This window comes from Melanerpes formicivorus, unplaced genomic scaffold (assembly GCF_026170545.1).
Source record: "Melanerpes formicivorus ecotype bairdi unplaced genomic scaffold, bMelFor1.0.p_v2 SCAF_114, whole genome shotgun sequence".
Lineage (NCBI taxonomy): Eukaryota > Metazoa > Chordata > Aves > Piciformes > Picidae > Melanerpes > Melanerpes formicivorus.
Genome location: NW_027142466.1, coordinates 782,702 through 808,295, shown reverse-complemented (window position 1 = coordinate 808,295; position 25,594 = coordinate 782,702). Strand labels below are relative to the sequence as shown.

Sequence of the window (25,594 nt, the reverse complement as noted above, 5' to 3'; positions counted from 1 at the left end):
ATTCCCAGCACCCCTGTAAACTCCCCCCCGCAGCAGCCCCCTGCACCCCCAGACCTCATTCTGCTGCTGGCTCAGAGATGTCTCCCAGCAGCTGCTTCGCCCTGGGCAGCGCCGCAGGAGCCAGGAGCTGGGAGCTGCCTGCCCCTTTCCCAGCTTTATTGCCGTGAGGGCCCGGGGGGAGCCGGGGCACAGCCCGGAGCTGCCACCCGGAGAGGGAAGCAAGGGGAAGGAAAGGGCACACGGGGCTGGCAGGGTCACGGCGCGGCCGTCACGGTGACGCCGGCGCTCACCGGCGCGTCCTCGGCGGCGTCCGGCGGTGCCGAGAGCTGCTCTGCACGGCGGGGAGAGCCCCGGTGACACCGGGCGGCTGCTGGGGCTCCGGGGGCGCCGGGCCCACCCCGTGCGTGCCCTTACCTGCTGCTGTGCCGGGCACAGCCCTGGCTGCCGCCGCTGCTCCATCCTCCGTGCCCGCGGCGGTCTCGGCATCCTCCGGCGTGTCGATGGGCTCCGGGGCACCGGGGCCGGCCCTGGGGGGCACAGGGACGTGTGGGGGTGACCAGCACTGGGGGGGCACAGGGATGTGGGGGGGGTGACCAGCACTGCGGGCACAGGGATGGGTGGGGGTGACCAGCTCGGGGGGACTCAGGGATGTGTGGGGGTGACCAGCACTGGGGGGGCACAGGGATGTGGGGGGGTGACCAGCTCGGGGGGACTCAGGGATGTGTGGGGGTGACCAGCACTGGGGGGGCACAGGGATGTGGGGGGTGACCAGCACTGGGGGGCTCAGGGACTTGTGGGGGGTGGCCAGCACTGGGGGCACAAGGATGGGTGGGGGGTGACCAGCACTGGGGGGCTCAGGGATGTGTGGGGGTGACCAGCCCGGGGGGCACAGGGACATGTGGGGGTGACCAGCCTGGGGGGCACAGGGATGTGTGGGGGTGACCAGTCCGGGGGGGCACAGGGATGTGTGGGGGTGACCAGCACTGGGGGGCTCAGGGATGTGTGGGGGTGACCAGCCCGGGGGGCACAGGGATGTGGGGGTGACCAGCCTGGGGGGCACAGGGATGTGTGGGGGTGACCAGCACTGGGGGGCACAGGGATGTGGGGGTGACCAGCCCGGGGGGGCACAGGGATGTGGGGAGGTGACCAGCACTGGGGGGGCTCAGGGATGTGTGGGGGTGACCAGCCTGGGGGGGCACAGGGATGTGGGGGGGGTGACCAGCCCGGGGGGGCACAGGGATGTGGGGGGGGTGACCAGCCCGGGGGGGCACAGGGATGTGGGGGGGTGACCATCACTGGGGGGGGACAGGGATGGGTGGGGGGTGACCAACCCGGGGGGCACAGGCACATGTGTGGGTGACCAGCAATGGGGGGGCACAGGGACGTGTGGGGGTGACCAGCACTGGGGGGCACAGGGATGTGTGGGGGTGACCAGCCCCGGGGGGGGGCACAGGGATGTGTGGGGGTGACCAGCCCGGGGGGGCACAGGGATGTGGGGGGGTGACCAGCCCCGGGGGGCAGCGGCGCTGGGCTGGGGACGCTTCGGTCACTCACGTGCGGAAGAGGAGGTCGTGCAGCCCTGGGGACAGACAGACAGACAGACATGAGGGGGATGGGGGCTGTGCGGGGTCTGTGCCCCCCCAGCCGCGGAACTCACGGGGGAGGCTGTCCCGGTGCCGGGCGACCCAGCGCACGGCCAGCAGCGAGGCAGCAGTGGCCACCAGCATCCCCAGCACCGCCGCCGCCGTCACCGCCGGGTAAGCCTCGAAGGGAGGCTCGGCTGGAAGAGAGCAGCGCAGCAGCCTCAGCCCCCGCGCAGCCCCCGCAGGGACGAGAGCAGAGGCAGCGCAGGCAGCAGCCCCCCCCCCCCGAAGGCAGGCGGGGAGCTGGCAGCTTCTGCCTGTTCACTCTGGAACCTACTGACGGCACCGCACGCTCGGCTCAGCTCCGGCGGGACGCAAAGGTCACCTCCTGCCCCGCGGCCCTGCTCCGGCCGCTGGGCGCGGCGCCCCCCGGCCCCCGCCCCACTTCACCTGGGGTCTGCACCTCGGAGGGGTGCCCGGCCCTGCGGTGGTTGACGGCCAGGACGCGGAAGGCGTAGACCACGGCCGGGTCCAAGCCCCCCAGGCGCCGGTCGCGGGTGTGGGGCTCGATGTCCCCGGCGGCGGTTTCCCAGGGCCCCGGCGCCTGCCGGGAGGGCTTCTTGGCTCGGCGCCGCTGCACCACGAAGCCGGTGAGGTTGCCGCTGCCCTGCGTGCGCCACTCCAGCCGCACCTCGGTGCGTGCCCGCGTGTACCGCAGCCTGCTGATGGTGACGTTGGGGGGCGCCGGGTACCCTGCGGTGAGACAGGAGGGGTTGGTGCAGGGGCACCAAGCTGGGTGGCTGTGCTGAGCTGCTGGAGGGTCGGAGGCTCTGCAGAGGGACCTGGGCAGGCTGCAGGGGTGAGCCAAGGCCAAGGGGGTGAGGTTCAACAAGGCCAAGGGCTGGGTCCTGCCCTTGGCTCACAACCACCCCAGCAAGGCTCCAGGCTGGGGCAGAGGGGCTGCAAAGTGCCCAGCAGGAAAGGCCCTGGGGGGGGCTGGGTGGCAGCAGCTGGAGAGGAGCCAGGGGGTGCCCAGCTGGGCAAGAAGGCCACCAGCAGCCTGGCCTGGAGCAGCAATGGTGTGGGCAGCAGGAGCAGGGCAGGGATTGTGCCCCTGGGCTGGGCACTGCTGAGGCCAGCCCTGGAGTGCTGCCTTCAGCTCTGGGCTCCTGGCTGCCAGCAGGAGCTGGAGAGGCTGCAGCAGGGCCAGGGAAGGGCAAGGAAGCTGGGGAAGGGTGTGGAGAAGAGGGCTGGGGAGGAGCAGCTGAGGGAGCTGGGGGTGGTGAGGCTGGAGGAGAGGAGGCTGAGGGAGACCTCCTTGCTCTCTGCAGCTCCCTGCAAGGAGGCTGGAGCCAGGGGGGGAACAAGGGACAGGACAAGACGAAATGTCCCCAGGTCGCCCCAGGGGAGGTTTAGGTTGCCCCAGGGGAGAAGAAACTTCTTCCCTGAAAGGGTTCTCCAGGCCTGGCCCAGGCTGCCCAGGGAGGTGGCTGAATCCCCACCCCTGGAGGGGTTGCCAAGGGGCAGAGCTGTGGTGCTGAGGCCGTGGCTTAGCCTCAGCCTTGGGAGGGTCAGAGAAGGTTTGGACTGGATGAGCTTCAAGGCCTTTTCCAAACAAAATGATTCCATGACCCCCACCCCGAGGACCCCCAGAGCCCTGCCAGGACTCACGCTCCACGTGGAGGCGGACAGGGAGGCTGGCAGTGCCCACGGCGTTGGCCGCGGCGCAGCGGTAGGTGCCACCATCCCCTGGCCACTCAGCATCCTGGACTGTGAGGTTGAGCCACGCTTCTCCCTGCTCCAGCTGGTACTTGGCCAACCCCAGAGTCACCTCCTGCTGCTTGGGGTCGTACCAAGCCATGCTGGCACCAAGACTGGCACCACCATCGTGACGCCGGCACGCCAGCCGCGCCTCGCCGCCCTCCAGCACCACCACCTCGCTCCTCTCCGCCTCCAGCTTGGGGACATCTGCGCAGCGAGAAGGGACCCCAGGGGGGGCATGGAGCCCCCTGCGGCACGGCGGCAGCGCCCCGGCGGCAGGGCAGGGGCAGGGGCAGGGGCAGGGCAGGAGCAGGGGCAGGGGCAGGGGCAGGGGCAGGGCAGGGGCAGGGGCAGGGGCAGGGGCAGGGGCAGGGCAGGGGCAGGGGCAGGGGCAGGGGCAGGGGCAGGGGCAGGGCAGGGGCAGGGGCAGGGGCAGGGGCAGGGGCAGGGGCAGGGGCAGGGGCAGGGCTTACCCAGCCGCAGGTGGCACTCGGTGCTGGCGGCCTGCAGGGGGTGTGCGGCTGCGCAGATGAAGTCCTGGCCCCGCAAGCTGCCGTCGGCGCCCAGCACCAGGACAGTGGTGGAGGGCGAGGGGTCCCCCAGCGCTTGTCCCCCACTGTCCTGCCAGCGCAGGCTGACTGGTGGCATCCCCCCCTCCCACTGGCACCGCAGCATCACGAACTCGTCACCCTTGGTGGCCGCCGCCGTGCAGGAGGGGCTGCCGGCTGGGACCCCTGTGGGATGGGGAGGTGTCGGGGTGGGGTACGGTGCCCAAGCGTCCCCCTCACACCCCGCAACAAGGAGACGCCCCCCTCAGTGCTCTGCACCCCAGCTGTGCCATGGGGATGCCCATTTGGGGGCCAAGCTGGCACTGGGGGAGGTCCCAGCCAAGGTGGCATCGCCTTGGGGTAGCCCACCTCGCGGTGTGGGGTTCCCCATGGCCTTGCCGTGCCAAGGAGGGGGTCAGGCAGGCACTGGGGGGGCACGCACAGAGCCATCCATACTCACACAGGGTGGTCCCGCACGCAGCCCCCTGCGGCAGCGCCGGGTGGGAGGCCAGGCAGGAGAAGGAGCTCCCGTTCCTGGTGGCCGCCCCTGGCTGGATGCTGGTGGCCATGGAAAAGCTCATCCCCATCACCCCCTCCTCCTCCTCCTCCTCCCTGGAGGGTCCGGGGCCCACCCAGCGCAGCCGTGCCGGGGGGAACCCCCCCAGCCAGCGGCAGCGCAGGGCCACGTCCCGCAGGTCGGCGGTGGGCAGGGCGGAGCAGCTGGGGGTCCCGGCTGGTGGATCTGCGGGAGACCATCAGCGCTGGGGGTGGGGGCGAAGGAGGCGCCCACCTGCCCCCCCCCCGGCGTGCCCCTCACGCCCACGTCCTCACCAGGGAGCTGTGTTGGTCCATCTCACCCCGGAGCGGGGGACCCGCGGGGCCTCCCCCTGCCCCCCGGCGTTACTCACAGTAGACGGTGAGGACGATGGTGGCCTGGGTGCGGGTCTGCAGGTGGCTGTTCTCTGCCAGGCAGGTGTAGGTGCCCGCCTGGGCGCGGGCGATGCCAGAGATGACGTAGGTCTGGCCGGTGTGCACCTGGGAGCCGTTGTGCAGCCAGACGTAGCGGCTGGGGGGGTTGGAGGGCGCCAGGCAGCTCAGCACCACGTCCTCCCTCTCCCCCGCGGAGAAGCCTCCCTGCTCCGGGGAGAAGGGCTCCACGCTGATGGCAGGCTGGTCGGGGCCGTCTGCGGGGCACAGACCCGGTGCCACCAGCCTGGCCCACGCGGGGGCACCGCCCTGCCCGGGGCACCCTGCCCGCGGGTGGCACACCAGGCTCTGAAGCCTCCTGAGGAAGGGCACCGCAGGGTGGCTGGGGATGGTGGCCACGGATGTGGTGTCCCCCCGTGGGCGGCGCCCCCCGTGGGCATTGTCCCCCCAGCAGGTGGTGTCCCCCGTGGGAGGTGCCCCGCGTGGGCGGCGCCCCCCACTGGGCAGTGTCCCGCCGTGGGCAGTGTCCCCCGTGGGCGGTGCCCCCCACTGGGCAGTGTCCCGCCGTGGGCATTTTCCCCCCGTGGGCGGTGCCCCCCACTGGGCAGTGTCCCGCCGTGGGCGGTGCCCCCCGCGGGCATTGTCCCCCCGCGGGCATTGTCCCCCCGCGGGCATTGTCCCCCCCGCGGTCGGTGCCCCCGCGGCACTCACAGACGATGTCCAGGAACACGGGCTCGCTGGTGCGGTTGTTGACCTGGTTGCCCACGGTGCACGCGTACCAGCCTGCGTGGCTGCGGTTGGCCGGCGTCAGCCGCAGCTCAGCCCCGGCGCCCCCCAGCCCCTCGGGGGCCACTGCGGCACCGCCCCGGGGCTCCTGGTGCTGCCAGGAGAAGCTCAGCGGCTCCGTCCCCTCCCTCACGGAGCAGGTCAGGGCCACCGCCGCCCCCTCTGGCGCCGCCGCCGCCGTTGGCCGCACGAAGGGCTTGGAGACCGGCACTGGGGGCGAGCAGCCGTGGGGGCTCCTGAAGCCTCCGTCCCCTGGTCCCAGTCCTGCAGTCCCAGACCCCTCCTCTGCCACCCCCAGGCCATGCACTGGCTAGTGAGGTCCTGTCCTGGCTAGCAGGAGGGTGGTGAGAACGGCTGTGGGCCAGTGAGGGGCAGTAGGGGCTGTGGGCACTGTGGGCACTGTGGGCACAGGGACTGCTGGAGTGGCCACCGTGGGCCAATGAGGCTGATGGCATATGGGCTTGGCCAGGCTAAGGAGATGGGGATGGCTACTGGGGTCCTGAGCTGGCTAGTGGGGTCCTGTGTTGGCTAATGGGGCACTATGTTGGCTGGGGGTGGGGGGTTCATTGGCTAGTGGGGTGCTTTGATGGCTAGCAGGGCTCCACGTTGGCTCCTGTGGCTCTGTGTTGGCTCCTGGGGCACTTTAGTGGCTGCTGAGTGCTATGCTGGCTCGTGGTAAGCAGCTAGCAGGGTGCCACGTGGCTACCAGGGTGCTTTGCTGACTAGTGGGGCTCTGCATTGGCTACTGGCATGCTTGGCTGACTGGTGGGCCACCACCATGGCTAGTGTGGCTCTCCACTGCCTAGTGGCCTGCTGCATTGGCTAGCAGGGGGCTCTACATTGGCTAGTCAGGCTCTGTGCTGGCTATTGGCCTGCTTCCTTGGCTAGTGGGGCACTGTTGCAGCTAGTGGGGCTCTGTGTTGGCTAGTGGGGCTCTATGTTGGCTGGTGGAGCCCTTTGCTGGCTAGTGAGGTGCTCCAGTGGCTAGTACAACACAACCTTGGCTAGTAGGGCTCTATGTCTGATAGTGACCTGCTTCATTGGCTAGTGGGGCCCTTCACTGGCTAGTGGGGCCCTTTGTTGGCTAGTGAGACCCTTCATTGGCTAGTGGAACCTTGCTCTGGCTAGTGGGACACTTTATTGGCTAGTGAGGCCTTTCAGTGGCTGGTGGAGCCCTGTCATAGAATCAGCCAGGCTGGGAGAGACTCTCAGCCAGGCTCTCCCCCAGCTGGATCCAATCACCCAGACCACGGCACTGAGTGCCTCATCCAGGCTTGTCTTGAACACCCCCAGGGACTCCACCACCTCCCTGGGCAGCACATCCCAGCAGCAAACCTCTCTGTGAAGAGCTTCCTCCTAACACCCAGCCGGACCCTCCCCTGGCACCTTCCTGGCTAGTGGGGTGTTCTGGTGGCTAGTATGACACTACCTTGGCTAGTGGGGCTCTGTGTCTGATAGTGACCTGCTTCACTGGCTAGTGGTGCCCTCCATTGGCTAGTGGTACCCTCCATTGGCTAGTGGTGCCCTCCATTGTCTAGTGGGACCCTTTGTGGGCTAGTGGTGCCCTCCATTGGCTAGCGGTGCCCTTGGTGGCCAGCACAGCAGAGGCTTTCAGCGCCAGCGTGTGCAGGGCTGTGCCACAGCCGGGCAGGACGGCACAGTGCTGGGCAGTGGGTGGCTAGCAGGGCCCGCGGGGCGGCCAGTGGCTTACCGAGGACGCGCAGCAGCACCGCAGCGTAGCCGACCCGGAGGCGGCCGCGCTCCGGGAACAGCCCCTGGCAGAGGAAGCGCCCGCGGGCGGCCACCCGCAGCTCCCGCAGCTCCAGCGTCCCGTTGCGCAGAGCCACCCGGCCCAGGCTGCCCGCGCCGGGGGCCACCGCCACCTCCCAGCCCGAGCCCACGGCCACGGCCCGCGGGGGCCCCGAGCCTGCCGCCGCCGCGAAGCTCCAGAAGACCACGGCCGGAGGCGCCGCCGCCGGGCGGCCGCAGCTCAGCTCCACCGCCCGGCCCCGCACGCCGGTCACCGTCCGCTCCTCGTAGGCAGCCTCGTCGCCGGCCAGCAGCTGGCCTGGCACAAAGCCTGCGTGGCGACCCGGTCAGCGCTCTGCTGGCCCAAGCCCTCCCGTCCCGCCGCCCGCCAGGAAGCCCGGGGGACGTTTGGGGTCTGCGCTCACCCCCGGCCAGCGCCGGCAGCAGGCAGAGGATCCAGGCTGCCCTCCAAGGCGGCGACGCTGCCCGGCCCCGCTCCATGCCATGTCCGGTGCCAGCTCGAAGCAGGGCTGCGCTCTGCGCCCAGACCTGCTCTCCGGTTTCCCCCCCACCCCGGGGTAATTAGGCCCAGCCCTGATTAACTATTAATTATTGATCAGTCGTGGGGGGGCAAGAACCTGACACCACGCCCGTCTGGGCCCCCGCAATCTCGGGGCTGAGGCTGGGTGTGCTCAGTGCAGGAATGGCATCACCTAACCCCCACCACTGCAGGTGGGATTCCTCCTGCCTGTTTCCCCCCCCCAGATGAATTGTGAGGCTAACGGGGGGAGGGGAAGAGGCTGCTGCCCCCTCCCGGAGTGCAGATGCGGCGTTTGGGAGCCGGGGGAAGCCGGCGGCCGGCAGGGTTTGATATTACATCTCCCACTCTCCAGCCCATCAAACATTCATGGGGGGAGCAGCGACGCTGTAATGGAACCCGGGGGGAGCCTGAGCACCCCCAGGGGGGATTTTGGGGTGTGGATGGTTCAGGGGCGGGGGAGGGGGGGCACAAGAGGCTGCTGCATCCCACCTTCAAAGCTGGGATCGTCCCAGGGGGGTTGTCCAGAGCGAATGCAGGCAGGAGGAGGCAGGATACAGCAGCAAGATTGCCCCCGACCTCCCCCCTCCCCCCACCCCGGGGGAAAAAAATCCCTTAATTAGAATGAATTGCTCGTGATGGATAATTGCACTGTCAGTGGTGATCCTGGCACTGCCCAAGCAGAGGGCTGGGGGCTCACAAATACCCCAAATTCGGTGGGAACTGAGAACTTCCCTCACCACCACCCCCCCAGCAGCAGCAGGATCCTGGTTAGGAAAGCCAAAGCAGAGTTGGAATTGAACCTAGCCAGGGAGGTTAAAGGGAACACTAAGAACTTCTACAGGTATATGAATGGCAAGAAGCAGCCTAGGGAAGGTGTGGGCCCCCTCAGGAAGGAAACTGGTGACATGGTCACAAGTGATGAGGAAAAGGCTGAGGTACTCAATGACTTCTTCACCTCAGTCTTCACTGCCAGGGCCTCTAGCCACACTCCTGATGTCATGGAAAGCAATGCCAGGGACAGGGAGGAAGAACTGCCCATGGGAAGTGAAGATCAGGTTGGTGATCACCTGAAGAACCTGAAAGTGTTCAAGTCCATGGGACCCCACGGGGTACACCCAGGGGTGCTGAGAGAACTGGCAGAGGAGGTTGCTAAACCCCTCTCTAGTCTATTCCAAAGGTCCTGGCAGTCTGGGGCAGTCCCCACAGACTGGAACAGGGGAAGCATCACCCATCTGCAGAAAGGGTAAGCAGGAGGAACCAGGGAACTCCAGGCCAGGCAGCCTCACCGCTGTGCCTGGAGAGATCATGGAGCAGATCCTCCTGGAGGCACTGCTGGCTCAGAAGAATAGTGAAGAGGTGATTGGGAGCAGTCAGCAGGGCTTCACCAAGGGCAAATCCTGCCTGACCAACCTGGTGGCCTTCCATGAGCAGGTGACAACATCAAGAGCTGAGGGGAGAGCAGCTGATGTTTGCCTGGAGCTGAGCACAGCCTTCAGCACTGTCCTGCACCACATCCTGGTCTGCAGGCTGGTGACACATGGGTGTGATGGGTGAGCACCAGATGGATAAGGAACTGGCTTGATGGCTGCACCCAGAGAGTGGCTGTCCATGGCTCCATGTCCCAGGGGAGGCCAGGGACAAGCAGAGTCCCTCAGGGATCAGCCCTGGGCCCAGGCTTGTTCAACATCTCTGTGGGTGCCAGGGACAGTGGCACTGAGTGCAGCCTCAGCAGGGTTGCTGATGACACCAAGCTGTGTGGGGCAGCAGACAGCTGGAGGGAAGGGATCCATCCAGAGGGAGCTGGACAGGCTGCAGAGCTGGGCACAAGCCAACCTCAGGAGGTTCAACAAGACCAAGGGCAGGGTCCTGCAGCTGGGTGGAGGCAATCCCAGGCACAAATGCAGGCTGGGCAGGGACTGGCTGGAAAGCAGCCCTGAGGAGAGAGCCTTGGGGGTGCTGGGGGAGGAGAAGCTCACCAGGAGCTCTCAGTCTGCACTTGCAGCCCAAAAAGCCAACCAGAGCCTGGGCTGCAGCAGGAGAAGTGTGGCCAGCAGGGCAAAGGAGGTGATTCTCCCCCTCTGCTCAGCTCTGGGGAGACCCCACCTGGAGTCCTGCCTCCAGTTCTGCAGCCCCTATGACAAGAGGGATCTGGAGGTGCTGGAAGGTGTCCAGAGCAGGGCCAGGAGGATGAGCAGAGGGCTGGAGCTGCTCTGCTGTGAGGACAGACTGAAGGAGTTGGGGCTGTTCAGTCTGGAGAAGAGAAGGCTCCCAGGTGACCTCATTGTGGCCTTCCAGGATCTGCAGGGGGCTCCAGGAAGGCTGGGGAGGGACTGCTCAGGATCTCAGGCAGTGCTAGGACTAGGGGGAATGGAATGAAGCTGGAGGTGGGGAGATTGAGGCTGGAGGGGAGGAGGAAGTTCTTCCCCATGAGAGTGGTGAAGCCCTGGACTGGGTTGTGCAGGGAGGTGGTTGAGGCCCCATCCCTGGAGGTGTTTGCAGCCAGGCTGGCTGAGGCTGTGGCCAGGCTGATCTAGTGTGGGGTGTCCCTGCCCATGGCAGGGGGGTTGGGACTGGATGATCCTTGTGGTCCCTTCCAACCCTGACTGATGCTGTGATACTATGATACTACGATACTATACTATGATACTGTGATACTATGATACTAAGATCCAGGGTCCCCCTTCACCCCCCCAGCACAGCCTTTTTGGGCTCAAAATGCCCCAAATGAGTTAAATTCAGGCACGGGTGGAGGGGGGGGGGGGGGAGAGGGCAGAGCTGGGCTGGGGCTTTGCTGCCCACCTCAAGCTGCTGCCAGATGCCTCCATCGAGATCTCTCCCATGCAGGTTGGGACTGGGAGAAGCAGGAGATGGTGACCTACAGGTTGGTCCTCGGCAGAGCCCTCCTGGCAGGGCCCCCAGAGCTGCTCTTCCAGGGCTGGAGGAAAAGAGGAGCCACAAGGAGCCAGGAACTAAAGAAATCCTTTTTATTGGAGACTTTTCTCGGCGCCAGCCAAGGGATGAAGCCCCGGGGGACAAAGGCTCCGCAGGGCTGGGGAGCAGTGGCCCAGGCGGGCTCCAGGCTCGCACAGCGCTTGGGAGGCGCTGGGGAGGCTCTGTGCGGGCAGCGGCGGCCCCGTGCTGCCACCTAGCGGCCGCCGCTGGCTGCTGCCTCCCGGCGCTGCGGCAGGGGAGCTCGCCCCAGCCCCGGTCCCACCGGCAGGCAGCTGCCCGCTGTCGGGGCCTGCGCTCGGGGCTCCCCTCCCGCTTTGTGATGGCTCCACCCAGCCTGGCGCAGTGTGACCCCACCTGAACCCCCTCAAGCCCCAAACCCTCAGAGAGAGAACCAAGAACAAAGCCAAGGACAACAACTGGTGGCTTTGGGGTCGTCTCCCTCCTAACCTTCTACAACATCAGAACAAAACCAAACAGCCCAAAAACTCAACCAAAGAGAACTGGGAGATGGCTCTGGGAGCTTCTCCTTACATCCTGCAGCAAAGTGGAATCCTGGGAACACATCCCAGCTCCTCACTCAGTTTTCCAGCTCCTCCAGCTCCTCCATGTTGTCTGGGTCCAGCTGCTTGATCTTGATGCCTGTAGGAGAGACAGCACTGAACCAGGGGGTGCCCGGGGGGGCAGGAAGGCCACCAGCAGCCTGGCCTGGAGCAGCAATGGTGTGGGCAGCAGGAGCAGGGCAGGGATTGTGCCCCTGGGCTGGGCACTGCTGAGGCCAGCCCTGGAGCGCTGCCTTCAGCTCTGGGCTCCTGGCTGCCAGCAGGAGCTGGAGAGGCTGCAGCAGGGCCAGGGAAGGGCAAGGAAGCTGGGGAAGGGTGTGGAGAAGAGGGCTGGGGAGGAGCAGCTGAGGGAGCTGGGGGTGGTGAGGCTGGAGGAGAGGAGGCTGAGGGAGACCTCCTTGCTCTCTGCAGCTCCCTGCAAGGAGGCTGGAGCCAGGTGGGGCTTGGGCTCTGCTTCCAGGGAACAAGGGACAGGAGAAGAGGCAATGTCCCCAGGTTGCCCCAGGGGAGGTTCAGGTTGGCCCTGAGGAACAATTTCTTCCCCTTGGGGGTTGTCTTGGCCTGGCCCAGGCTGCTCAGGGTGGAGTCAGATGGAGTCTCCAACCCTGGAGGGCTTCCAGGATGTGGTGCTGAGGTTTGGTGGTGCCCTGGCAGTGCTGGGCTCATGGTTGGACTCCATGATCTGAAAGGGCTCTTCCAACTGAAATGACTTCATGGTTCCATGAAAACAGGCACCATGGTCTGGAATCCACCAGGGCAGCCCTGGCACTGTGCAGACTCCATGGCAGTCCTGATGCTCAGGACCAACAATCAATTTGCCCTCAGGAAGGGCCTGTGGCCAGGGCTGAGCATTGCTGGGGCACCAGCACCCCTGGGACAGGGATCCCCAGGGTAAGAGGAGGTAAAATGGCAAGGTCCTGCAGCTGGCTCAGGACAACCCCAGGGGCAGCCTAGGCTGGGGCTGAGGAGAAGGCCTTGGGGGTGCTGGGGGTGCAGAGCTGGCCAGGAGCCGGCACCCAGCGCTGCCAGCCCAGCCCCAGCCTGGCCTGGGCTGAGCCCCAGCAGGGTGGGCAGCAGGGGCAGGGAGGGGATTCTGCCCCTCTGCTCTGCTCTGCTCACCCCCCCTGCAGGGCTGGGGCAGCTCTGGAGCCCTCAGCACAGCACAGGCAGGGAGCTGGGGCAGCAGGGCCAGAGGAGGCCACAGCAGTGCTGGCAGGGCTGGAAGCCCTCTGCTGGGAGCCAGGCTGAGAGAGTTGGCCTTGGGCAGCCTGCAGAGGAGAAGGCTCCAGGGACACCTTCTGCTGGCCTCCCAGCACCTGAAGCAAGCTGGGGCCAGAGCTTGGAGCAGGGCCTGTTGGGCCAGGCCAAGGGGGGATGGTTTGGAAGGCCAAGAGGGAGCTTGAGAGTGGAGAGAAGGAGAAATGGTTGGTGCTGAGGCTGGGGAGAGCCTGGCCCAGGCTGCCCAGAGAGGTGGAGCTGCCCCATGGCTGGCAGCAGGGCAGGGCAGGTTGGTTGGGGCTGGGAGCAGCCTGCTGTGGCTGGGGATGTCCCTGGGGGCTGCAGGGGGCTGCACTGGAGGAGCTTTGGGGGTCCCTTTCCACCCAAACCCTTCCATGTCTGATAGCTGAGGGTGGCACAGGGCACAGCTCCCCTCTGCATCACCTCCAGCCCTAGAAGGTGAAACAAAGATGGGGAAACAGCCTCCAGTTCCCACTGCCTCCTGCACTAAGCCCCTTGTAAGTCCCCAGTGCCCCCCAGGCCTGGCTGCTCTCCTCCCCAGCCTCTGGGGCAGCTCTCCAGTCCCCTCCCCACCCCCCAGCAGTCTGTGGCTGCAGCACACTGAGCCCCAGGGGCCGTGCAGCCCAAGCAGGGGCACTGCAGGTGGGAGGCCAGGCCGGGGGGGGGTGAGCAGCGGCAGCTGCAGGGCAGGGCCGGCAGGGGGCACTCACGGAAGTGCTTCTCTATCACCTCGATGACCCAGAGGCTGTGGCTCTCCACCATGCTGAAGGCGATGCCGCGCTTGCCGAAGCGGCCGGTGCGGCCGATGCGGTGCAGGTAGGTCTCCAGCTCCAGCTCCTTCTTGCCGTCCATGGGCAGGCTGAAGTTCACCACCACGGTCACCTGCTGCACGTCGATGCCTGCCGACAGAACGGCTCTGCACTGCCCCCCGCCGGCCCCCGGGGCGGCCTGGGGCCGCTCCTGCAGCGCGGCGCCCCCCGGCGGCAGCTCACCTCTGGCGCAGATGTTGGTGGCGATGAGAACTTTCTCCTTCCCCTCGCGGAAGCGCTGGATGGTGTTGGCTCGCTGGGCCACCGTCAGGTCTGCTGTCAGGATGCCCACCTGGTGCCCATCGTGGCACATCTCTGCTGCCAGCCACTCTGTGCTCCTGCGGGTCTGGGGGCAGGCAGCAGGAGGATTCTTCATTGGCACTGCCCAGGGGCACAGTGCCCAGGGGGGGTTGGAAGCTCTCCACACCAGGACACTCCACAACCTCTCTGGGCAGCCTGCTCCAGGCCTCCAGCACCCTCCCAACAAACAACTTTCTCCTCCTCTTCCCCTCCAACCTCCTGGCCTCCACTCTCTGCCCACTGCCCCTTGGCCTGGCCCTGGCCACCACTCAGCAGAGCCTGGCCCCAGCCTCTTGCCCCCCAGGGGCCCTTCAGCTCTTGCTGAGCATTGCTGAGCATTGCTCTGGGGCTGCTCTTCTGCAGGCTCTCAGCCCCAGGCCTCTCAGCCTTTGCTCCTGCCACAGCTGCTCCAGGCCCCTCAGCAGCTTCCCAGCCTCCCCTGCACTCTCTCCAGCACTTCTCTGGCCCTCTGCAGCTGGGCAGCACACAACTGCCCCCAGGGCTCCAGAGGTGGCCTCAGCAGGGCAGGCCAGAGGGGCAGCACAACCTCCCTTGCCCTGCTGCTGCCCACACTCTTCTCCATGCCCCCAGCACAGCCTTGGCCTTCTTGGCCCCCAGGCCACTTTGCTGCTGCTGGGCAACTCCTTGGCCCCCAGCACTCCCAGCTGCTTCTGCTTGGAGCTGCTTGCCAGCAGCTTCCCCCTGCCCTGTGCTGCTGCAGGAGGTTGTTCCTCCCCAGGGCCAGGCCCCTGCCCTTGCCCTGCTTCACCTTCAGGAGGTTGCTCTCCCCCAGCTCTCAGCCTGCCCAGGGCTCCCTGGCTGCCAGCACAGCCTGAGGGCTCTCAGCCACTGCTCCCAGCTCTGTGCCAGCAGCAACCTGCCTGAGCCTCCACCCTGAGCCTTCAGCCAGGTCAGTGATGAAGATGCTGAGCAGGACTGGAGCCAGCCCTGAGCCCTGGGGCACACCAGGAGCTGCAGGCCTCCAACCAGCCCCTGCCCCACTGCCCACAACCCTCTGAGCTGTGTCCTTCAGGCAGGCCTGAACCCACCTCATCCAACCCACCCCTCCTGCCCCTCCCCTGCTGGGCTGTGAGGGAGACCCTGCCCAGCGCCCGGCCGGGGCCGAGGTGGCCACCCCCAGCCCCAGGGGCTGCCTGCCGGCAGGCTGGGGAGCTGCACCTGGCAGAAGATCATGGCCTGGCCGATGGTGATGCTGCCATAGATGTTGCAGAGGGCTCTGTACTTGTGCTGCCGGCCCTGGCAGACCATGAAGTACTGGCGGATGTTGGCCAGGCTGAGCTCCTCCTCGCGCAGCGTGATCAGGATGGGGCTGCAGACCATCTGCTGCGCGAAGGCGCGCACCCGCGCCCGGAAGGTGGCCGAGAACAGCAGCATCTGGCAGCTCTTGGGCAGAGCCCTGCCGGGGACAGGCAGACCTCTGAGCCCAGCACAGCAACCTGCTGCCTCCCGGGAGTGGCCTCAGGCTGAGCTTGGCTCGGAGAGGCTGCAGCCCCTCACGGCTGAGCGAGGCAGAGCTCTGCCCTCAGGCTGGGGCTGCTTCCCGGGCTGACAGTGCAGAGCCACAGAGCTGCCAGGAGTGGAGCTCAAGGCTCAGCCAGCCCCAACCCCCTGCCATGGGCAGGGACACCTCACACCACAGCAGGTTGCTCACAGCCACCTCCAGCCTGGCTGCAAACACCTCCAGGCAGGAGGCTTCCACCACCTCCCTGGGCAGCCTGGGCCAGGCTCTCACCACCCTCCTGGGCAACAACTTCTTCCTCACAGCCAATCTCAAGCTCCCCACTTCTACTTCTGCTCCATCCCCCCCACTCCTATCCCTCCCTCACACCCTCCAAAGTCCCTCCCCAGCTTTCCTGCAGCCCCCTGCAGATCCTGGAAGGCCACAATGAGGTCTTCCTGGAGCCTTCTCCTCTGCAGCCTGCACAAGCCCAACTCTCTCAGGCTGTCTGCAGAGCAGAGCAGCTCCAGCCCTCTGCTCCTCCTCCTGGCCCTGCTCTGGACACCTTCCAGCTCCCTGCTGGCCCCCAGCCAGGAGACTTCTGCTGCAGATTCAGCTCATTTGGAGGAGGATTCCCTCAAAGCCAAAGCTGGCAGGGGGCAGGGGCAGGCAGGGGGCAACAGGGGGCAGCAGGGGGCAGGCAGGGGCTGGAAGGGGCTGGCAGGGGGCAGGGGCAGGCAGGGGGCAGGCAGGGGCTGGCAGGGGGCTGACAGTGGGCAGGTAAGGGGCAGGCAGGGGGCAGGTAAGGGGCAGCAGGGGGCAGGCGGGGGCAGGCAGGGGCGGGCAGGGGGCAGGCAGGGGACAATCAGGGGCAGGCAGGGGCAGGCAGGGGGCAGCAGGGGGCAGGCAGGGGGCAGCAGGGAGCAGGCAGGGGGCAGGCAGGGGGCGGGCAGGGGGCAGCAGGGGACAGGCAGGGGGCGGGCAGGGGGCAGCAGGGGGCAGCAGGGGCGGGCAGGGGGCAGCAGGGGGCAGCAGGGGGCAGCAGGGGGCAGGCAGGGGGCAGCAGGGAGCAGGCAGGGGGCAGGCAGGGGGCGGGCAGGGGGCAGCAGGGGACAGGCAGGGGGCAGCAGGGAGCAGGCAGGGGGCAGGCAGGGGGCGGGCAGGGGGCAGCAGGGGACAGGCAGGGGGCAGCAGGGGGCAGCAGGGGGCAGCAGGGGCGGGCAGGGGGCAGCAGGGGGCAGCAGGGGGCAGCAGGGGGCAGCAGGGGGCAGGCAGACACCTCTGGATGCGGATGCTCTGGCTGGACAGCCCCTGGGTGTCGATCATGATGTCAGCCTCGTCCAGCACGAAGAGCCGCAGGCGCCGCAGGTCCAGCAGCCGCAGCTTGAAGCACCAGTCCAGCACCGTGCCCGGCGTGCCCACCACCAGCTGCTCCCTGCACACCGAGCCCTGCCGGACTGCCACAGCGCTGCTGGCACCGGGGCTGCCGCGGGCACCGAGCCCTGCCACGGGCACCGAGCCCTGCCGGACTGCCAGAGCGCTGCTGGCACTGGGGCTGCCGCGGGCACCAAGCCCTGCCGGACTGCCAGAGCGCTGCTGGCACCGGGGCTGCCATGGGCACCGAGCCCTGCCATGGGCACCGAGCCTGCCATGGGCACTGAGCCCTGCCATGGGCACCGAGCCTGCCATGGGCACCGAGCCCTGCCATGGGCACCGAGCCTGCCATGGGCACTGAGCCCTCCCATGGGCACCGAGCCTGCCATGGGCACCGAGCCCTGCCATGGGCACCGAGCCTGCCATGGGCACTGAGCCCTCCCATGGGCACCGAGCCTGCCATGGGCACCGAGCCCTGCCATGGGCACCGAGCCTGCCATGGGCACTGAGCCCTCCCATGGGCACCGAGCCTGCCACGGGCACCAGGCCTGCCATGGGCACCGAGCCCTCCCATGGGCACCGAGCCTGCCACGGGCACCAGGCCTGCCATGGGCACCGAGCCCTCCCATGGGCACCAGGCCTGCCATGGGCACCGAGCCCTCCCATGGGCACCAGGCCTGCCATGGGCACTGTGCCCTGCTGGACTGCCAGAGTGCGCTGGCACCGAGCCCTGCCACTGGCACCGAGCCCTGCCACGGGCACCGAGCCCTGCCAGACTGCCAGAGCACCGCTGGCACCGTGCCCCGCCGCAGGCCCCGCCCCGCAGCCTGCCCCGCGCTGCCCCTCCTGGAGCTCCAGAGCAGAGCTGCAGTGGGGCTGGGGCTGAGGCTGCCCCACAGCCCCCTGGGGGGAAGCAGCCTGGGAGCAGCCAGCAGGCAGCAAAAAGCCTCCAAGGGGAGGATCAGCAGAAACCCTTCCAGGAGCTTCAGAGGCTCCTGGGAGAGACCTCCCAGACCCTGCAGCCCAGCCCTGAGCCCAGCACTGCCCCTTGGCACCACCAGGCCATGGCCTCAGCACCACAGCTCCAGGGCTTCCAAACCCCTCCAGGGATAGAGACTGCCCTGGGCAGCCTGGGCCAGGCCTGGACAACTCTCAAGGGTTAGAAATTGTTCCTCAGAGCCAAGCTGAACCTCCCCTGGGGCAGCCTGAGGCCATTGCCTCTTGTCCTGTACCTGGGAGCAGAGCCCAAGCCCCACCTGGCTCCAGCCTCCTTGCAGGGAGCTGCAGAGAGCAAGGAGGTCTCCCTCAGCCTCCTCTCCTCCAGCCTCACCACCCCCAGCTCCCTCAGCTGCTCCTCCCCAGCCCTCTTCTCCACACCCTTCCCCAGCTTCCTTGCCCTTCCCTGGCCCTGCTGCAGCCTCTCCAGCTCCTGCTGGCAGCCAGGAGCCCAGAGCTGAAGGCAGCACTCCAGGGCTGGCCTCAGCAGTGCCCAGCCCAGGGGCACAATCCCTGCCCTGCTCCTGCTGCCCACACCATTGCTGCTCCAGGCCAGGCTGCTGGTGGCCTTCTTGCCCAGCTGGGCACCCCCTGGCTCCTCTCCAGCTGCTGCCACCCAGCCCCCCCAGGGCCTTTCCTGCTGGGCACTTTGCAGCCCCTCTGCCCCAGCCTGGAGCCTTGCTGGGGTGGTTGTGAGCCAAGGGCAGGACCCAGCCCTTGGCCTTGTTGAACCTCATCCCCTTGGCCTTGGCTCACCCCTGCAGCCTGCCCAGGTCCCTCTGCAGAGCCTCCAACCCTCCAGCAGCTCAACACAGCCACCCAGCTTGGTGCCCCTGCAGCCTGCCTGAGGCAGCCTCCATGCCCTCCCCCAGGCCATTGATGGAGACCTTGGGGAGCCCTGGGCCCAGCACTGAGCCCTGGGGACACACTTTTGGTTGGCCACCAGCTGGAGCTACCTCCAGTCCCCACTTCCCAGGAGGTGTGTGGCTCCAGGCAGCCCCAGGCTGAAGGAGAGGCTGCAGGCACAGCTCAGGCACAGCTCAGCCCCAGCTCAGCCCCAGCTCAGGCTCAGCTCAGCCCCAGCTCAGGCTCAGCTCAGCCCCAGCTCAGCCCCAGCTCAGGCACAGCTCAGCCCCAGCTCAGGCACAGCTCAGGCTCAGCTCAGGCACAGCTCAGCCCCAGCTCAGGCACAGCTCAGGCTCAGCTCAGGCTCAGCTCAGCCCCAGCTCAGCCCCAGCTCAGGCACAGCTCAGCCCCAGCTCAGGCTCAGCTCAGCCCCAGCTCAGCCCCAGCTCAGGCACAGCTCAGCCCCAGCTCAGGCTCAGCTCAGCCCCAGCTCAGCCCCAGCTCAGGCACAGCTCAGGCTCAGCTCAGCCCCAGCTCAGGCACAGCTCAGGCACAGCTCAGGCACAGCTCAGCCCCAGCTCAGGCTCAGCTCAGGCACAGCTCAGCCCCAGCTCAGGCTCAGCTCAGGCACAGCTCAGCCCCAGCTCAGGCACAGCTCAGCCCCAGCTCAGGCACAGCTCAGGCTCAGCTGTGCCCCAGCTGTGCCCCAGCTGTGCCCCATCTCAGCCCAGCTCACCCCAGCTCAGCCCCATCTCACCCCAGCTGTGCCCCATCTCACCCCAGCTGACCCCAGCTGTGCCCCAGCTGTGCCCCATCTCAGCCCCAGCTGACCCCAGCTGACCCCAGCTGTGCCCCATCTCACCCCAGCTGTGCCCCAGCTCACCCCATCTCACCCCAGCTGTGCCCCAGCTGTGCCCCAGCTCACCCCAGCTCACCCCAGCTGTGCCCCAGCTCACCCCAGCTCAGCCCAGCTCAGCCCCAGCTGTGCCCCATCTCAGCCCAGCTCAGCCCAGCTGACCCCAGCTGACCCCAGCTCACCCCAGCTGTGCCCCAGCTCACCCCAGCTCACCCCAGCTGTGCCCCAGCTGACCCCAGCTCACCCCATCTCAGCCCCAGCTGTGCCCCATCTCACCCCATCTCACCCCATCTCACCCCATCTCACCCCAGCTGCCCCCAGCTGAGCTCACCGCGGTTGCCGCGCACGGCGTAGGTCACCCTGGTGTCGGTGCAGTACTGCCCAAGCTTCTCGATCACCTGCCCGATCTGCAGGGCCAGCTCGTAGGTGGGGGCCAGGCAGAGGCACTGGGGGGGCAGAGGAGGCAGTGGTGAGAGCAGAAGTGTCCCAGCTGAGAGCCCAGGGTGCCCCCGGGGCTGGGATCCAGCGCAGGGCAGGCCCCAGGCTCCCTGCAGGGTCAGGAGCTGGCCAGGTTCGCAGTGAGGACGCCTGGGACACAGCAGAGCTGGAGGGGTGCAGGCAGAGAGCAGCTGCTGGAGCAGCAATTCACCTCCTGGAGCTGCTGCTGGTGGCTCCTGGGCCTGGCTTCAAAGGGCTGGCTTAAATCACCCCACAGGGCCCAGAGGAGAGGCTCTGGGTCACAGCAGCCAGCTGACAAAGCTGACTGCACACAGAGAGCAGCCTGTGGCTCCTGGGGGGAGCTCAGCCACCCCACACCCAGCAGCTGCTCCAGGCTTAACCCCCAGGATAGCTGCAGCCCAGCTCAGTGCACTGCCAGAGCCTCCCAGAGCAGGCACCAGGCTCTCCCTACCTGCTGCTGGGCCTTGCTCATCCTCTTTGAGGTTAAAATCACACCCAGGTGGGCCCAGACCCAGAGCTCTGTTCCAAGGAGGGTGTGGGAGGCCTGGGCAGGGCCCTGCTGCCTGAGCACTGCCTCAGCCCTGCCTCAGCCCTGCCTCTCCTGCCTGAGCCCTGCCTCAGCCCAGCCTCTCCTGCCTGAGCCCTGCCTGAGCCCTGCCTCAGCCCAGCCTCTCCTGCCTGAACCCAGCCTGAGCCCAGTCTGCCCTGCCTGAGCCCTGCCCCTCCTGAGCCCTGCCTCCCCTGCCTGAGCCCTGCCTCCCCTGCCTGAGCCCTGCCCCTCCTGCCTGAGCCCTGCCTGAGCCCTGCCTGAGCCCTGCCTCTCCTGCCTGAGCCCTGCCTCAGCCCAGCCTGAGCCCTGCCTCCCCTGCCTGAGCCCTGCCTGAGCCCAGCCTGAGCCCTGCCTGAGCCCAGCCTGAGCCCTGCCTCTCCTGCCTGAGCCCTGCCTCTCCTGCCTGAGCCCTGCCTCAGCCCAGCCTCTCCTGCCTGAGCCCTGCCTGAGCCCTGCCTCTCCTGCCTGAGCCCTGCCTCTCCTGCCTGAGCCCTGCCTCAGCCCAGCCTCTCCTGCCTGAGCCCAGCCTGAGCCCTGCCTCTCCTGCCTGAGCCCTGCCTCTCCTGCCTGAGCCCTGCCTCAGCCCAGCCTCTCCTGCCTGAGCCCAGCCTGAGCCCTGCCTCTCCTGCCTGAGCCCAGCCTGAGCCCTGCCTCTCCTGCCTGAGCCCAGCCTGAGCCCTGCCTCTCCTGCCTGAGCCCTGCCTGAGCCCAGCCTGAGCCCTGCCTCTCCTGCCTGAGCCCAGCCTGAGCCCTGCCTCTCCTGCCTGAGCCCAGCCTGAGCCCTGCCTCTCCTGCCTGAGCCCTGCCTGAGCCCAGCCTGAGCCCTGCCTCCCCTGCCTGAGCCCAGCCTGAGCCCTGCCTCTCCTGCCTGAGCCCAGCCCCTGCTGCCTGAGCCCAGCCTGAGCCCTGCCTCTCCTGCCTGAGCCCAGCCTGAGCCCTGCCTCTCCTGCCTGAGCCCTGCCTGAGCCCAGCCTGAGCCCTGCCTCCCCTGCCTGAGCCCAGCCTGAGCCCTGCCTCTCCTGCCTGAGCCCAGCCCCTGCTGCCTGAGCCCAGCCTGAGCCCTGCCTCTCCTGCCTGAGCCCTGCCCCTGCTGCCTGAGCCCTGCCTGAGCCCTGCCTCTCCTGCCTGAGCCCTGCCTCAGCCCAGCCTCTCCTGCCTGAGCCCAGCCTGAGCCCTGCCTCTCCAGCCTGAGCCCTGCCTGAGCCCTGCCTCTCCAGCCTGAGCCCTGCCTGTGCCCTGCCTCTCCTGCCTGAGCCCTGCCTGTGCCCTGCCTGAGCCCTGCCTGAGTCCAGCCTGAGCCCAGCCTGAGCCCTGCCTCTCCAGCCTGAGCCCTGCCTCCCCTGCCTGAGCCCAGCCTGAGCCCTGCCTCCCCTGCCTGAGCCCTGCCTGAGTCCAGCCTGAGCCCAGCCTGAGCCCTGCCTGCCCTGCCTGAGCCCTGCCTGAGCCCTGCCTGAGCCCTGCCTGAGTCCAGCCTGAGCCCAGCCTGAGCCCTGCCTGCCCTGCCTGAGCCCTGCCTGAGCCCTGCCTGAGCCCTGCCCCTCCTGCCTGAGCCCTGCCTGAGCCCTGCCTGAGCCCTGCCTGAGCCCAGCCTCTCCTGCCTGAGCCCAGCCTGAGCCCTGCCTCCCCTGCCTGAGCCCTGCCTGAGCCCTGAGCCCTGCCTCTCCTGCCTGAGCCCTGCCTCCCCTGCCTGAGCCCTGCCTGAGCCCTGAGCCCTGCCTCTCCTGCCTGAGCCCTGCCTCCCCTGCCTGAGCCCTGCCTGAGCCCTGAGCCCTGCCTCTCCTGCCTGAGCCCTGCCTCCCCTGCCTGAGCCCTGCCTGAGCCCTGCCTCTCCTGCCTGAGCCCAGCCTGAGCCCAGCCTGAGCCCTGCCTCTCCTGCCTGAGCCCTGCCTCCCCTGCCTGAGCCCTGCCTGAGCCCTGCCCCTCCTGCCTGAGCCCTGCCTGAGCCCTGCCTGAGCCCTGCCTGAGCCCTGCCCCTCCTGCCTGAGCCCAGCCTGAGCCCTGCCTCCCCTGCCTGAGCCCTGCCTGAGCCCTGAGCCCTGCCTCTCCTGCCTGAGCCCTGCCTCCCCTGCCTGAGCCCTGCCTGAGCCCTGAGCCCTGCCTCTCCTGCCTGAGCCCTGCCTCCCCTGCCTGAGCCCTGCCTGAGCCCTGAGCCCTGCCTCTCCTGCCTGAGCCCTGCCTCCCCTGCCTGAGCCCTGCCTGAGCCCTGCCTCTCCTGCCTGAGCCCAGCCTGAGCCCAGCCTGAGCCCTGCCTCTCCTGCCTGAGCCCTGCCTCCCCTGCCTGAGCCCTGCCTGAGCCCTGCCTCTCCTGCCTGAGCCCTGCCTCTCCAGCCTGAGCCCTGCCTCCCCTGCCTGAGCCCTGCCTCCCCTGCCTGAGCCCTGCCTCCCCTCCCTGAGCCCTGCCTCCCCTGCCTGAGCCCTGCCCCTCCTGCCTGAGCCCTGCCTCCCCTCCCTGAGCCCTGCCTCCCCTGCCTGAGCCCTGCCTCCCCTGCCTGAGCCCTGCCTCTCCTGCCTGAGCCCAGCCTGAGCCCTGCCTCTCCTGCCTGAGCCCTGCCTCCCCTGCCTGAGCCCTGCCTCCCCTGCCTGAGCCCTGCCTCCCCTCCCTGAGCCCTGCCTCCCCTGCCTGAGCCCTGCCCCTCCTGCCTGAGCCCTGCCTCCCCTGCCTGAGCCCTGCCCCTCCTGCCTGAGCCCTGCCTGAGCCCAGCCTGAGCCCTGCCTGAGCCCTGCCTCCCCTGCCTGAGCCCTGCCCCTCCTGCCTGAGCCCTGCCTCCCCTGCCTGAGCCCTGCCTGAGCCCAGCCTGAGCCCTGCCTGAGCCCTGCCTCCCCTGCCTGAGCCCTGCCCCTCCTGCCTGAGCCCTGCCTCCCCTGCCTGAGCCCTGCCCCTCCTGCCTGAGCCCTGCCTGAGCCCAGCCTGAGCCCTGCCTCCCCTGCCTGAGCCCTGCCTCCCCTGCCTGAGCCCTGCCTCCCCTGCCTGAGCCCAGCCCCTCCTGCCTGAGCCCTGCCTCCCCTGCCTGAGCCCAGCCCCTCCTGCCTGAGCCCTGCCTCCCGCCTGAGCCCAGCCTGAGCCCTGCCTGCGCCCTGCCTCCCCTGCCTGAGCCCTGCCTGAGCCCTGCCTCTCCTGCCTGAGCCCTGCCTGAGCCCTGCCTGCGCCCTGCCTCCCCTGCCTGAGCCCTGCCTCCCCTGCCTGAGCCCTGCCTGAGCCCTGCCTCCCCTGCCTGAGCCCAGCCCCTCCTGCCTGAGCCCTGCCTGAGCCCTGCCTGAGCCCTGTCTCCCCTGCCTGAGCCCTGCCTCCCCTGCCTGAGCCCTGCCTGAGCCCTGCCTCCCCTGCCTGAGCCCTGCCTCCCCTGCCTGAGCCCTGCCTGAGCCCAGCCTGAGCCCTGTCTGAGCCCTGCCCCTCCTGCCTGAGCCCTGCCTGAGCCCAGCCTGAGCCCTGCCTGAGCCCTGCCCCTGCCCTGCCCCTGCTGCCTCACCTGGGGGTGCTTCTCGGCGGCGTTGACCCTGCTCAGCATGGCCAGCACGAACGCTGCTGTTTTCCCTGTCCCTGACTGGCTCTGGGCTATCAGATTTTGGGGCCTGCAAGGCAGAAGCTGCTGAGAGGAGGCAGGAGGGGGTGGGGGTGCCTGTGGCGCGGGGGTGGGCACGGGGGGGGCTGTGCCACTCACGGGTAGGCCAGCATGATGGGCAGAGCGGTGCCCTGGATCTTGGAGGGCCGGTTGAAGCCCATGGCGTAGATGCCCTGCAGCAGCTCCTTCTTCCTGCAACAAGCAGCAGTCACAGAGGGCCTGCTGAGCCCCCGGGGGGCCCCTGGCAGGCTGGGGGGCACAGGGACTCACAGGGACAGCTCTTCAAAGGTCTTGACGGAGAAGAGTGGGGAGCGAGGGTCCTGCTGCAGGACCTCCACCTCGTGGCTGGACTCCACCAGGGAGGTGTGGAGCAGCTTGTTGAGCAGGGAGACCTCAGCCAGGCTCACTGCAAAGGGGAAGCTCTTCACAGCCACACTCCTGGCACTGCTTTGCTTGGAGGAGACCACAACCAGGCACCCAGCACCGCCAGGGCACCACTGCATCCTGACCCTCAGCACCACAGCTGCAGGGCTTCCAAACCCCTCCAGGGATGGGGACTGCACCTCTGCCCTGGGCACCTCCCCAGGGGGATGGAATTGTTCCTCAGGGCCAACCTGAACCTCCCCTGGGGCAGCCTGAGGCCATTGCCTCTTGTGCAGCCACTTGCTCCTTGGGAGCAGAGCCCAAGCCCCACCTGGCTCCAGCCTCCTTGCAGGGAGCTGCAGAGAGCAAGGAGGTCTCCCTCAGCCTCCTCTCCTCCAGCCTCCCCACCCCCAGCTCCCTCAGCTGCTCCTCCCCAGCCCTCTTCTCCACACCCTTCCCCAGCTTCCTTGCCCTTCCCTGGCCCTGCTGCAGCCTCTCCAGCTCCTGCTGGCAGCCAGGAGCCCAGAGCTGAAGGCAGCACTCCAGGGCTGGCCTCAGCAGTGCCCAGCCCAGGGGCACAATCCCTGCCCTGCTCCTGCTGCCCACAGCACTGCTGCTCCAGGCCAGGCTGCTGGTGGCCTTCTTGCCCAGCTGCAGAGCCAGGAAGCCTCCCAGGCTCTCTCTCAGCCCAGAGCTACTTCTGCCAAGCGCTCTCCTCCCCTCCTGCCGCCGCAGAGGGCGCTCGCGGTCCCGGCTCGGCCCCCCCCGGCCGCAGCAGCCAGGCCCCGGCCCCGCCGCAGGCTTCCCTCTGCTGCTGCACGGAAGGCCCCGAGGGGGCTCGAGGCCCCACCTCTCTCCTCCTTCTCCTCTTCCTCCTCCTCCTCCTCCTCGCCGGGGCCTGCAGAGGGAGGACAAACCAGGAGGCATTTGGGGCCGGGGCTGCTCCCCCGCAGCGAGGCAGGGCCCGAGGCCTCCCCGGCCCTTACCCCTGCGGCTGGCGGCGGCGCGGCGGGGCGGCGGCAGGCCCGGCCGGCGGAGCTGCGGGGGAGAGGGGCGGTTACCGGGGGTCACACAGGGGGAACCGGGGGCGAGGCCCCGGGAGGGGGCGGGGGAGGCCCAGCCCCGCGCCCACCGGCTCGGCCCGGGCGCCCTCCCCCGCCATGGCGCCGGCCGCGATCGGCGAGGGGCAGGCGGCGCAGCGCCCCTGGCGGCCGGCAGCAGGCGGCGCAGCGCCCCTGGCGGCAGGGAGCAGGCGGCGCAGCGCCCCTGGCAGCAGAGAGCAGGCGGCGCAGCGCCCCTGGCAGCAGAGAGCAGGCGGCGCAGCGCCCCTGGCGGCCGGCAGCAGGCGGCGCAGCGCCCCTGGCGGCCGGCAGCAG

At 68.4% G+C, this 25,594-nt stretch overlaps 2 protein-coding genes across 3 annotated transcripts; both read right to left on the bottom strand.

Annotated features, from left to right (window-relative positions):
• Positions 1-254: 254 nt before the first annotated feature.
• On the bottom strand, positions 255-7,855 carry VSIG10L2 (V-set and immunoglobulin domain containing 10 like 2). Its single transcript, XM_068167266.1, has 12 exons — positions 7,780-7,855; positions 7,317-7,673; positions 5,531-5,815; positions 4,801-5,076; positions 4,353-4,634; positions 3,818-4,078; positions 3,255-3,551; positions 2,034-2,336; positions 1,658-1,780; positions 1,555-1,579; positions 415-527; positions 255-331 (listed from the first exon to the last, which is right to left on the bottom strand). The coding sequence occupies exons 1-12, from the start codon at positions 7,853-7,855 to the stop codon at positions 255-257; spliced, it is 2,475 nt and encodes an 824-aa protein (XP_068023367.1).
• Positions 7,856-10,878: 3,023 nt separating this feature from the next.
• DDX25 (DEAD-box helicase 25) lies at positions 10,879-25,418 on the bottom strand. 2 transcript variants are annotated; one of them, XM_068167227.1, is made up of 12 exons: positions 25,351-25,418; positions 25,205-25,256; positions 25,069-25,116; positions 24,126-24,261; positions 23,955-24,047; positions 23,763-23,865; positions 19,618-19,732; positions 16,494-16,671; positions 14,935-15,172; positions 13,639-13,801; positions 13,357-13,545; positions 10,879-11,486 (listed from the first exon to the last, which is right to left on the bottom strand). In XM_068167227.1, the coding sequence occupies exons 1-12, from the start codon at positions 25,378-25,380 to the stop codon at positions 11,425-11,427; spliced, it is 1,407 nt and encodes a 468-aa protein (XP_068023328.1). In that variant the 5' UTR covers positions 25,381-25,418; the 3' UTR covers positions 10,879-11,424. The 2 variants fall into 2 exon arrangements, with proteins under 2 accessions (XP_068023328.1, XP_068023329.1); XM_068167228.1 differs by lacking the exon at positions 24,126-24,261 and having other exon boundaries at positions 25,351-25,402.
• Between the last annotated feature and the right edge of the window lie 176 nt (positions 25,419-25,594).

Coding starts and splice junctions, on each gene's coding strand:
- VSIG10L2 (XM_068167266.1), bottom strand. CDS start 7,855: ATGGAGCGGGGCCGGGCAGCGTCGCCGCCTTGGAGGGCAGCCTGGATC. Junction 4,635..4,800: donor CATCGTCCTCACCGTCTACT/GTGAGTAACGCC, acceptor GGTCTCCCGCAG/ATCCACCAGCCGGGACCCCC. Junction 332..414: donor TGTGCCCGGCACAGCAGCAG/GTAAGGGCACGC, acceptor CCCGCCGTGCAG/AGCAGCTCTCGGCACCGCCG.
- DDX25 (XM_068167227.1), bottom strand. CDS start 25,380: ATGGCGGGGGAGGGCGCCCGGGCCGAGCCG. Junction 19,733..23,762: donor CCGCCGAGAAGCACCCCCAG/GTGAGGCAGCAG, acceptor CTGCCCCCCCAG/TGCCTCTGCCTGGCCCCCAC. Junction 13,802..14,934: donor AGGCCATGATCTTCTGCCAG/GTGCAGCTCCCC, acceptor GCCTGCCCCCAG/ACCCGCAGGAGCACAGAGTG.